Source organism: Cygnus atratus, chromosome 2 (genome assembly GCF_013377495.2).
Source record: "Cygnus atratus isolate AKBS03 ecotype Queensland, Australia chromosome 2, CAtr_DNAZoo_HiC_assembly, whole genome shotgun sequence".
Lineage (NCBI taxonomy): Eukaryota > Metazoa > Chordata > Aves > Anseriformes > Anatidae > Cygnus > Cygnus atratus.
The window spans coordinates 58,605,158-58,617,827 of NC_066363.1; the positions used below are offsets into that span (position 1 = coordinate 58,605,158).

The 12,670-nt window shown below is 41.8% G+C and overlaps 1 protein-coding gene across 1 annotated transcript in view; it reads right to left on the reverse strand.

Moving 5' to 3' along the window:
* Positions 1 to 260: 260 nt before the first annotated feature.
* BLVRA (biliverdin reductase A) overlaps positions 261 to 12,670 on the reverse strand; it is a 31,132-nt gene continuing 18,722 nt past the window's right edge. The window contains 6 exon segments of the mRNA XM_035552593.2: positions 261 to 2,426; positions 2,429 to 2,475; positions 8,035 to 8,206; positions 8,894 to 9,001; positions 10,331 to 10,428; positions 11,030 to 11,149. Coding sequence (XP_035408486.1) covers positions 2,203 to 2,426; positions 2,429 to 2,475; positions 8,035 to 8,206; positions 8,894 to 9,001; positions 10,331 to 10,428; positions 11,030 to 11,149 — 769 coding nt within the window. The 3' untranslated portion in view covers positions 261 to 2,202.

The window sequence follows — 12,670 nt, forward strand, 5'->3', positions numbered from 1 at the left end:
GGAATTTTGTGGGAGGGATCACAAGTTGAGCTAAGGTCACCAACCCCAGGATGCTTGTATTCAAAACTTTGAAACAGGAGAGGGAGACAGCTGGGGGTTTTAGAAGAGGATCACAGCGTGGTAAGTCGCTGGCAGGACTTCACAGGGCTTGAGGAGTGAAAGGAAGGAAAAGAACCGGTTCAGGCAGAGACATTTTCAGCAGTGGGACAATGGGAAATGCTAATGAAGGACAACGGGAACTAAAAGGAACGATTAAGAGCTCCAATCCTTTTATTGGTGCATTTGACATCTGGTTAAACACTATATAAGTTTGAAGCTTGACATCCAGTAGCTCTTGTATACAAACCATGGTGGTACATCAGCAAATTCACAGTGCTGAAGAAAAAGCAATTTAACACTCCAGGGTCCCCCAAGTGCAGAGCAGACAGCAAGGCAAGCCGGTTCACTGGGAGGAACGGTGGGGATGGAGGAGAGCACAGATACCCAGAACCTGCCTCCACTAGCTCAAATTAAACAGCTAATTTCCCCAGGTGCTCGCTACTGAAACAGGCATCTTCCAGAGGATGATTCACTGCATGGTTATGCTGCTGCTCTACAGAACTCCCATGAATTTATTCTTTATTCCCTGGAGGAATACAGCGCTCTACAGCCCTCGCCAGTAACTGCAGAGTGGGCCCAGGGAGCCTTGGGGGCCAGTTTTTGTGCTTACAGATGGGAGCACGAAGTCTCCCTTGCCTTTGCCATCCCTCCCTGACTACCCGTTGTGAATTGGCAAGTGGTATTCACCCCACATTCACAGCCAAGGAGTCTGTCAAGAAACAGGAAATCTTGTGTGCTGCCACACACAGCAGATACACATACACAACAGATTTTAATTTCACTTTGATCCAATATGGACTTTTTGTATTTTGCCATGAATGCCATCGGAATAAAATCCTTCCGACTCGTACAGCATCAGGTCTGCCCAGGCAATGTCCATTACACTGGTAAAGAAGTCGCTGTGAATGCTCAGGAAGGTGTGTCCCTTTGGGTGAACAAGCACATGGTCTGCCTGCACAGATCTGCTGGCGACCCACAGGGATTTCAAATCCACTGGAGTCAGTAAGAGGCTTTTTGCTGATTTTAACAGATAGAAAAGATTTAAACAAATCTCGTATGCATTCCCATATCAAGCTCTAACTGCTCCTAAAATCTGATTTGGAAAAAAATTGCAGTCTTTCCTTCCCCATTTCAAACTCTAACTGAACTATAACCAACTTCTGAATGAACATGATTGAAATAAAGAAAGACCTTTTTCCATCAGTATTGAGTGGTTCTAATTATGTATACATTCATAACACATACGCTCCCTCATTAAAAATTGCTGAAGTGATAATGTAGTAAAGACGTGATGATTGTGTGTTTGAAAGAACAACTGTGCAGACCAAAGTTTGCTGCTATATTAATAGAGCATAGGAAGATGCTGTAATTAGAAAGTAAAAGGCAAACAGAAATCGTTAATAGCTTTGTGCACTGCTTAGACTCCTCCTTAAAGTTTTTCATTAGGAAAATGACAGAGTCTTCATATGTGACCCTGGGACTACTGTAAAATGCTAAACACCCATCCCCACAGGTGTGATACTCCATAATTGCATGGCTATATTTGCAAATTGCTCCATTTTTTACAGTTCTATTCTAATTTTATCACTATTTTTAATGAATTTTACTATTTCCAGGAGCACATTAGTTATTTTTTCTTAATACCTTGTGGTGGCACAAGTTCAAGAGGTGGAAAACTCATCTAAAACTTCATTCTAGGTAATGTTATATGTCTCTCATTTTCAGACATACCCAAATAGAGGAGAAAAAATCCACAGGAAGGAAAATCATGTCAAGTATTTGCAGTCCTCCAAGATCTGCTCTCAGGGACATTTCCAACTGAATTGATCGGGAGCAACCACAAGAAAGCTTGCTGCTGCTAGGTTCCTACCTGCCTGTAAGTACAGCAATACATTGGAGCAGGGTAACATGTTGTTTTGTTCCAGCAAACAGCAGAAGGCACAGGGTATGGCCCAGGCTCTCCAGCCCACACAGAGAGCCTAGGTATCACATCTAGTCAAAGAGAATGTAATGAAACAGAAATAGCAACTGCTTGATGGCAACACTGAGCTCTAGACCTAAAGCTTTCCTGTTTGCCCCATTCCTCCTTCTGTAAGAGCGGCCTTAGGAACAGATTTTCTCTGGCTGTTCACAGTGTTGCTGGATTGTCTCAGCAAGGTCAAGACACCGCAAAATTCGCCATTTCTCGGCAGCCAGCTCCTCCTTGGATACCTGGCCCAGCAGTTTTTTGGCAAAGAGGTTCTGATCCTGCATGAAAAGACCCACAGCAGACCTTGGGGCTTGAGGGAAGTTCTCCAGGCAACCACTGGTGAAACAGAAGTTGATTTCTTTTCACGTCTCATCCCTGGTCCTCTTTCTTCAATCCAAGTCAGAGGTCTAGTGTGGAGAATCAGAGAAAGAAAAGAGTACTTATGAAAAAAATGAATCAACAGTTCTACTTTAAGCCTGTTTCTCAGTATTTACAAAAAATGCCCTAATAAATTTTTAAATTTCTGTCATTGCATGTTCAAATTAACATGTTCTTACCAACATTTCTTGTGGTTATGGAGCTGAACTCCAGGTAACAGTCTTAACTCTGCCACTGCTTAATGCCATGGCTTTCAGCACACCACTTAAGCTCTCTCCATCTCTGTTCTCCCTATGCACGAGGTGTAGGCAACAGTCTCTAGCCATCTCATGGGGAACAGGGAATTTTAATTCATTCATTCATTTGTGGACTTGGCTGAAAAGTGCAGTTAAACATCCAAATATTTTGTGCATGACTTAACCATAGCTAAACTTGCAAGGCCCTCAATGTCTAGTAATTCCTATAGCCAGAACACACTTTCATCACTCACACACATAATGATGATCCAGGTGCTACTGTGCAAGCACCTTAAGGGAAGTTCTCCTTAAGGGAAGTTGCCTGGGACAAGTGTTTGCCTGGAGAACTCCACTCCTTTAGGATGAGCTGGACAGTCAGCAAGTTCACTCCTGCAGACACTAGCGTCTGTAATCTCTTTGAACTTTTCAACCAGTAAGCACTGAGTCAATCCTGAAGATTAAGCCAAATGATGTCAATTTTGCCTGTTTCAGCTGCATAGACTCTCAGACAAATCTTTCTTAACCAAAGCACCATCCTGTCTTATGCCACGTGACAGCCACAGTCGCCCAGCCAAGCAGTGGTGCTGCCGGCTACTGACTGGCACAGCTCACAGATCCCCACATGTTCCTCCCCAATTTCCCAGGCTGGCTGAGGAAAGAGAAGCCATGGAAAATGTTGTGTTGCTGCAGGGGTCTTATCAGATTCCCTGGCCCCACACAGTAAATGCTTGCAGGAGGTTTGAGGAATGGTCCTCAGCAAAAGCCACAGACAATCCCCCTTCCTGCTCTTTTCTCAACTGCCTATGCCATGCCATTACCTTTCTGCAGCTAATTCATAAGCACCCACTACTGCCTGTGTTTAGAAGATGCACACTATTTTTCGCACTCGGTTATTGATGGCCTTTCCACAATCCTTTATGGCCCACTTTAGTCTGCCATTCACAAATTATGAGGGCATCAATAGCGTGGAAGAATAAATTCTGTCTCCAAGCAATGCCCATTAAATCTTCAATATCATTAGATCAAGAAAGAAAGTCCTTGTCAGTCTACCCTGAACGCATTCCTCAGAGCACTCAGCTTAATGATTCTGTACCTCTCATCTTTTATGCTTTAGGAGCCAGTTTCTATATTTGTATCATTGTATCAATTATTCTTTGCTCACCCTTAGTGCCACACACACCCCGTACAAATTAAACCTGGCCAGAAGAACCTGACTGAACAGAACTAAACTACTGTAGAGAAGGGAAAAAAAAGGACCCAAATCATAGCCTGCAAAAAATAAAAAAAAACACACAGAAGAAAATCCCCACTGGCACCTTGTGTTTCAGGAAGTCCTAAGGCTACTTGTCGCTGCAGGCCATAAGAGTGCTTGAGGGCTCTACCACTTGGTGCTTTCTGTGTTCTCATTCTCCTTCCCTGAGGTGTCTGTTGTTGATCATGGCCAGAGGAAGGCCACCAAGCTAGCTGGTTTTGCTCTGATGCAACGCAGCCACTTTTATGTCCTTATGCTACCAAACAGCTACGGGGGGTTCAGGCCACTGTTGTTTGAAGCTGCTTTGTCTCAGGTAGGCTGGTGTGTAGAAACCATTGGGCAGATGTAGGCAAAGACCTCCACCGTGTAGTAGTGGGGAGCCCATGATATGACCCAAAACAGGCAATGTTAAGATGGGGTCACCTCCCTGGGGTGATCTAGAGCAGATGCATATCAATGACCAGGGAGCCAGTGAACCAGAAGCATGATCACACAGACCAGACAGAATTTAATCGAAGTGACCAAAATGACTGCTTTAGATTTGTGAGCAGGAAATGCTGATTTTACTAACAGATTTATCTTCTTCTGTGATTGGGCTTTTAGTTATTTTCCCAAAGAGAGGTTGCTTCTACTTGATTGGTAACCAAAACATGTTAATTCTGAGCTACAAACTTCTACACTAAAATTAGTCTGCCCCCTCCTTTTCTTTTTTTTTTTTTTTTTTTTTTACTATGAAGATACATATGCTGCGAGACTACATATTATTTAAGCAATTACGTTGCTTAAGAAACAGGTTTGCATTTCATATCAGAAAATGATTTTTTTAATAGGGTTGCTGTTTTTTAATAGGTAATTTATCCATTTTCATTAAAGATTTGTATCAAAGCGCTATCTGGTCATGGATGTAATTAGTTATCTAGAAGCTTTATTTGGAAATGACAAACCAATCATTTTTGGTAGCTAAATAAAGCCACAACTGAATTTGTTGGGCAGTTAAGAAAGAAAAAGAAATTTTAACCAAACACTAACAAACCACTTTTTATGCTGACTTCACAAAGGAAGCACTATCTGCGGTAAAGAAACCACACTGGCATTTCACAGTTATTTTGTCTTACCAAATTTTAGACCAGTAGAGCTCTCACAGCTACATTTTATTCACAGATTGAAATAGGTGAATTTCTGCTTCTCTGACTCCCCGTTTCCTCAAATGTCGATTAGCCTCACTGGTTGGACTGTACTAACTGAATAAACTAAAATGAAGAAAACGCTCTTTGTACCTGCAGAAGAATTAAACTGGTTTCATGCTTGAAAGCATTCTGGGTCCACTCAGCTTAATATTTCATGCAGCAATTGCTGCAGAAAGCATGTTTTACATGGTGGTTTTTTTTGGATGTTCAGCTTGAAATTATTTTATTAGACTTTGTAAGCTTCAATCTCAGTATAAACACAATGTCAAATGGTTACTGTCAAAATATGTATTCAGAAAATGTCTTCCATTTCTTTTAAACATCTTTGGAAATACCAGTAATTTTTCTTTACCAAGCAATCAAAAAGGGCTGCTTTACCTCAGATGAGAACTAGACCCTAGTCCTAGCTAACATCAGAACAGCCGTTGCCAAGATCATTATCTTTCCAGCTTGCGCTAAAAAATCCATTTTTGACATTTACTGAATCCAAGCTCTGTAATACCAGGACAAGAACTGCAGCCGTGCTGTCAGCAGAGGTTTGTCTTTTCCTGGATTGCTCAACGTTTTATCACTGTCTGCTCAACTGCCTTGGAAACACAACAGAGGCAGAGGTCATCTCTCAGATAGCTGGGCTTTGGAAACTAACACACACCTCCAAAATCCACCCTGAGACAGATCAGCAGCCAGTGCAGGCTCTGCAGCGGGGTCAGACCATAGCCTTTGCACAAATCCCTGCTTAACAAGCAGAACGCAGGCTGCTGTGCTCTGCACCTGCTGTATTTTCCAAGGCAGAAAGTAGGCTGAATTAACCTGATTTCTCAAGGTTGGTGCATTTACATCTATCAAAAAAAGGGTGGGCTAGCACTCAAGAAAGGTGCAGACCATTCCCATCCCTTAGCAAAATACAACTTGAGCACACAAGAGCTCTGACAATGCCATCATTACTGCCGGGCTATGACTTCACTTGATGGAGAGTGGGCCAAATTCCCTACTGCTCTAACTCCACTGACGTCAATGGGGGAAGGTCAGCAGGAAATACGGCCTAGCGGCCGAACAGCACACGAGAACGCTATGTAACTTTCCAGCCGGCGTAAATTATCCCAGAGGCATAAAACTGACTGTCCCAGAGGTCATTAAAACACTAATGGTGGCAAAACACTTACTGACCCACATGCATAGGTGGCAGTGGGCTAAGAAAAGCAGGTAGCTGTTAGCTGTGTAGACCAGGAAAAATCCAAAAACGGTTCTGCGCCCAGCAAATATCGACATGGCAACTGAGGACTACCTAGGAGCCAGGCCGGCCAGGGAAATGTTTAAGCCACACACTAGTTCCACCTGCTGGAATTAGTTCAAAATCTCACTCTATACAGAGCTTTACAGCTACTCCTGTTACTGGCAAATTGCTAAGCGGGTAAACAGGGCTGGTATATGGAGCTCTGTCCTCTCATAACTACATTTAGGAGGAACTGAAAATGACTTTTTATTTAAGAGAAAGAAAGATCACTAAGACAAGATGCTAATCCCGTAATAAACTGGAAAAGACTTTGCAGGAGCTCAGACCTGCAGTGAGACAAACAGTCCAAATGAGCCCTGATTTTTCCCTCCCCAAATATCTAGTTCTTCAGGTCATTATTTTTTCTTAACCAAAAACTTACCTAAAATTCTTGTAGAAGTCAGCATTCATCTTTGTTAGTATTTGTTGGATTTTTAAGTGTGTTAAGTATTTAGAATAAGTAATTCTACATATGTGCAACCAAAAAGGGGTAATTTATTATGAACAGAGAGAGGCCAGAATATTTTTCCATGGGGTCATCCCTGCTCTCCCTAGTCTTCTCATATGTCTATAAGGGCAGAGCACACTGTATGGAAAAGCTTTGCTATACCTTTTAATGTCAGACAATTCTCACGCTGCAGCTCTATCATGCTTCAAACTACTTCAACTTCAGCTTACCTGAGAGGAGATGACCTCCATGAGGATAGCTCACAATTACCAAAATGGAGAGTTTCCATCAAAATACAACACCATACTGTGGACCAGGTTGAGTACTCAAAACACAGAATGGAACACTGACGACTTACTTCACGCTCATAAAATATTTAAAAGTATATTTTATAGCAAGGCTCTTAAAATGTACTAGTTTATAGCAAGGTTATTGTTACCATATAATAAAGAGGAGATCTAACTCATTGTTAAAAAAATGTATAATCGAAAGAGTTTTCTGTAAGAAAGTCATATTGCAACGGCTAGACAAAATTACAAGTAATTCTAGCTGCTGGATTCGTGTACTCACAGTCTGACAGACTAGTGCAACAAAAGCAAAAATACAAGATATGGGAAACAGACTGATGCCCTGCTCAGGAAAAATCAAGGAATCTTCAGGACTACAGATTAGGCATTAGTCAAGAGCAAACATATTCTGGCCTTTCTGTGGTTCATTATAGTTTTGCCCCAAATGTGTCATTTTCTCTTAACCTTCAGCTAGTACTACATAACAGTGTAAGCATTATAGTGCTATAAGCTAAGTATTACAACTAGTGCATTATATGTTCAAACAGTCATATGCTTTCAACCTTTCAAGAAGGGTTAGCTTTCAACATACAACAAGAACATCTGATGCAAGACAAAAAACATCCTGCCTCTGAACACCTTTTCTGGTGACATATATTATGGGCCCATTCCTACATTCAGGCATCAAGAAAGAACTTTTAAAACCTTCTTGTGCTCTTCCACAGACATTGTTTGGTGGTGGCTCTTTTCTACCATGATTACTAGAGGAAACACTTTCATGTCTTGTGTATACCTTCATGCTAGTATTAACCTACTTTACTTCCACAAGAGGAAAAAATGATGCTGAACTCCTGCAGATGATACCTGAACAGGCTGGCTCACCTGCTGCCATGGTCATTACTCACTTCTTGTTTGCCGTCTGAAAATGAACGGTCATTCGGGAATAATTCGTATCCTTCTGCTCTTCTCTGGTGGCAGAAGTAACAGTGAGGTCTCCAAAGAGGTCAATGAGCCAAGTCAATCGGGCAATTCCACTGAAAGCTGGGAATCCTGCTTTCTTTTCATCAAGGACACTACCTGTTACAACAGCAATAGAAAGGCTTAAGAAATGGAAAAGAATAATGCACTCTGCATAGGAAAGGCTGAAGAAACTACTGTGTTGCAGGTTTAGAGACCAGGGTGTAGGAAGGCCATCAGTGGATGGACTGAACAGGCAGTCAACAAACATGGTCAACCTTGAAATGGATCAAGTTGGCAAGCTATGACAGAGACGGCCGCACAAAGAACATACACAACAAGCCCCTCAGGACATACTGAGGGCAGGAGAGTGTCTGTGGATTCACAAGGCAACAGAATAGGGAGAAAAAAAATGCTCAAAAACCTCTCCCATTTCTTCTGCGGCAAAACATGATTGTGACAGACTAAATGTCCCCATTGGAAATTGGGACACTTCCTCAGAGCTCATATTGGTATTAAAATGAAGGAACTGGTCACCACCACCAAAGCACAGGAGAGATGTAGAAATACTCCCTCCACCATACAAGGTACAGACGTGTTTTCTTCACCAGTCGTAGCAGAAAGATTAGCATACAACTCATTGACGACACTTGTTAAGGCAAAGGTGTTTTCTAGACAGTTCTGTAATTTCATGGAAACATACAGAACCGATACTTATGTGTCTAGTCAGTTTATAGATGGACTGTTATCTAAAAGGTCCGCAAAAAGCCTGGAAGGGCTGGCATCCCCATGGAGCAAGCTACTGACCTGTGAAATGCAATGTTCCTTTCACTAGGTCTTTCCCAGCCACTTCCTTTTTCAGCTGCTTGTACTCTTCAGTCAGAAGTTCAATGTGCTCCACATGAAGAACTTTATCTACCATCAAAAAAAGGAAAAAATCAGGCCAGATTAAATAAGAGCTTTCTGTGTGAATCAAAGGCACATCTAAGCAGTAAAGGCTTCACCATCCACCAGTGGGAGTTCACTTAAAAATGCTCACACATATGGTTGGCAAAATGATGTTAGGAGGAAAAGCAAACACAGGCCCTGTGCTAAGGCATGAGTTCATGTTTTTCAGGAGATAATAAATGCAGTGACTACAGTAACAGTAGTAACTATGTTTAATGGAAACTGCAATGAAACCAAATACCCAACTAAAGCTGAAACATTAGTATTCAAAGTAAAAGATGAATGAATTCTTGGCCTCTTTCCCCTCATACCTCCCTATTCTGCATTTTTCTTCCCAGATCCAGATTGTAACAATATCTTGAGGAGTACCTCCTCCATTGCAATTAATTGGGCTACTCTGGAATAAAGGATATCCAATATGCATTGAATCTGGCCCTCATTCACTCTGTGTTTTTCTGGAAGGTTTCCAGAAGAGTCAATTCAGGTTGCTGACAGTTGCTGCTTCTGCTTCAAGAGAAGAGGCATAAATTCTGCTCAATGGAAAGCCATTTGGCTGGCGACAAGGCAGTAAGTGGTGTTGGTGCAGGGAAAGAGCAAAGCAGAAATCCTATACCTCCGGTGTTTTAGGACAAAAGTCACAAAGGAAATTTTTAAGAAGCAGTGGTATAAATAGTGCAGCTTGTCCAAATGATTTGCACTCTGCTCCTGTCCAGCACTGTTCTTTTTCTTGCAGTCCCATACATCCCCACTTACTGGCCTCAGCCAAACTGCCAGCTTCTCACCCTTGGTACTGCAGAGATAGGACCATATGCTTTCCACAATTAAAAAGATCTTGCTTGGGGATAAGCTTTCTTTCAAACAGGGACACCTTGCTGGGCCACAATAACATAAGCATCTGTGTGCAACCAGCACGTCACAAACGCTAGAAGATAGTGGAGCTGTTTCCAGTTTTATTTACAGGGAGAGAAAGGACAGAGAGGTGTCGAGTTCAATGGCTACGTTCATTAAGTGCTTTACTATCACTGTGACAGAACTTCTCTTTAACAACATTATTAGTGCCAGAAGCTGAGACCCTTAGTGAGGGTAGACATACTTTACTCTTCGCCTTGACATTTCTGTATTTATTTCCCCATTGGCACACGTCTTAAATCCTAGATTGACACATCTCTGAGATAGGCACACTCTCTTGCATATCATGACTAATAGTAGACTGGAAAGTCCTGCCTTTGCAATTTATGCCTTTGATGCTACCCAACAGGTAATGCTGTTTACAGCCTTGAGATCAAATGCCGTTACCTTTCTGCTCAGCCATCTCCCAGAGTTCATGGGCCGCCTTTGCAGACAAAGCCATGGGGTACTCAACAAGGACATGTTTCCCAGCTTCTAAAAACATTCTGAAAGGGATACAAGATCACTCTTTAAAAAGTATACTACCATAATAATTTCTCTCCACTGTGCTAGCTGCTTCTCATTCCCACAGTCAGCAAAACATGTAGTGACAGAAATAAATCTCAACTCTCCTGGTAAGGAAGGTGGCTTAAACACCAGGAGAGCTGGAGTTCAATTCTGCTTTTTCCACAGAATTCCCTCACTTACCTACAGCAAATTGCTAAAATGCTGAAGCATTGAGCACTGCAATTTAAACTCCCAGACATTTGAGTGTCTGGAGGGGCAACTGGAGTGCTCTTCCGCTACATAATCTGTGAGGAAAGGCTTTGAATCTTGTTTTAAGATACCTGTATATCAAACACAGACCCATAGGTATGTGACTGGAATTACTAGGGAAACTAATGGATCTTAAATCTGACTCTATTCCAGGGCTTGTGTGTTACTCTAGGGAAGTCACCATCATTTACTTCAGGCTTCTAGTCTGCCAGTCTCTCCTCAGGTATCTACATCCTTTCCTGCAACAGCATTACACAGTTCCTTTATGCTTCTAAAATAATGTGGAAGGTGGGGACAAGGGAAAGCAGCAGGTTAAGCAACTCAAAATACCTGATGGTTTCTTCGTGGCTTCTGTTCTCTGTACTGATGAAGGCTGCATGGATCTCCCTGCTTCTCAGAGCATCTTCCAGGCTAATCTGCTTGGCTTCATTAATACTGCCAAAACTTCTCCTGTGTATTTAGCATAAATAAAACCAGAGCGTAAGTATTTCAGTCCATTCTTCCCAACTGCATGTTGTGAAGCAGCACTTAGAAATTGTTGCCATGGACCTCTGTCCTACTGAGCTAAACCAAAGCAGAAGAAAGGAAGCTTGTGATCCAGAAAGAGCAAAGCACTTACAGTCAGAAGTGGAGCACACAAAAGAACAGATGGGTCAGGGTGTAGGTGGTAGCATCAGAACAGAAACCATCCAGTTGTTGAAGAGCAAAGTTTTTTTTTTTTAGAAGCATTGTAATAAAATAGCAGTTTTTAAAACAGTAACTTGAAAGAGGACAGTGCACCCCTAGGAGAACTTCTCCCCAGCAAGTTGCACAACATGGACAAAAGCACCTGAGTTGGTAGTGCCACATGCAATGACAACCAGCACAGAGAAGCAGCAGTGACAAAGCAGATGCTTGGCTATGATGGCTCATGGTCTGCAACACACACGTTGTGTCAGTGCTAAAGGGAAGGTTCTCTTGGCCAACACCCTGGGCGCATCTCCACTTGAAAATGAAACACACACCTGCCCTTTTCATTAACAAAGACTGGAGCAAACAGAGCTTGATAGTGTTATGACAGAGGGGATGAGGGCATGCCACAAGCAGGACTTGAGAAGAAAGACAGGCAATGTTTGCATTTGATTGGAATGCAAAGAGCAAGGCAGTACCAAGCAAGCTGCCTGTGAACTGTGTATTTTGACAGCACTGTTTCTCAACAGAAGTAGTGGAAACCCTATCTTTAATGTTATTCAAGGCTGACTGTAGCACTAGCAAAGGCATCAGGGAACCAAGAGAGTATCTGGCAGGGAGATACATTGGATGACCTAATGGGTTCTTTCAGTCTCAAACAACTCTGACTGCATGATTTAAATATAGCTGGAAAAAATACATGCATGGTCTGAGATCTATACATGTACCACTTAACTATTTAAAACCTTTATGCTTTGGTGTTACGGGGCAGATGGTCTGGCAGAAATACCTCAGAGGGAGATATATGCATAACAGTCCCATTAAATTTCTATTGCTCCAAGGTATCAAGAAAAAAAAATAACGTTGCTCTCTGACAGGCAACCTTACTGTAAATACTAAATTATAGCATTTTCTTTAAAGATTTCTACAGTTTCAGTATTTGGTTTAAAAAAAAAAAAAGAATTTTATGATGAAGTTGCAGTGTGAGGACCTTTGCAATAAATATTTTTATGAAACTTTTTATTTTTAAAACATTTTAAAACTTCGTAAACCTTCTTATGTTTTTTAAACATTTCTATAGTTGTATACAGACATCAGCTCACCAGTTTGAATATTTTAAGTCTGTACATCCTGAACCTACAGAAAATTTCAGCCAGACAGAACTGCACTTCTTTTTATCACATAGATCCTGCAGCGAGAAGGTCTCAGTTTTTATTTTAGAGTCATTTCTGCAAGGTGTCTCTCTAAGGTAGCCTATTTGTTCTCTCCTGCATACCCTTCTGTACCCATTTCCTAGCTGCC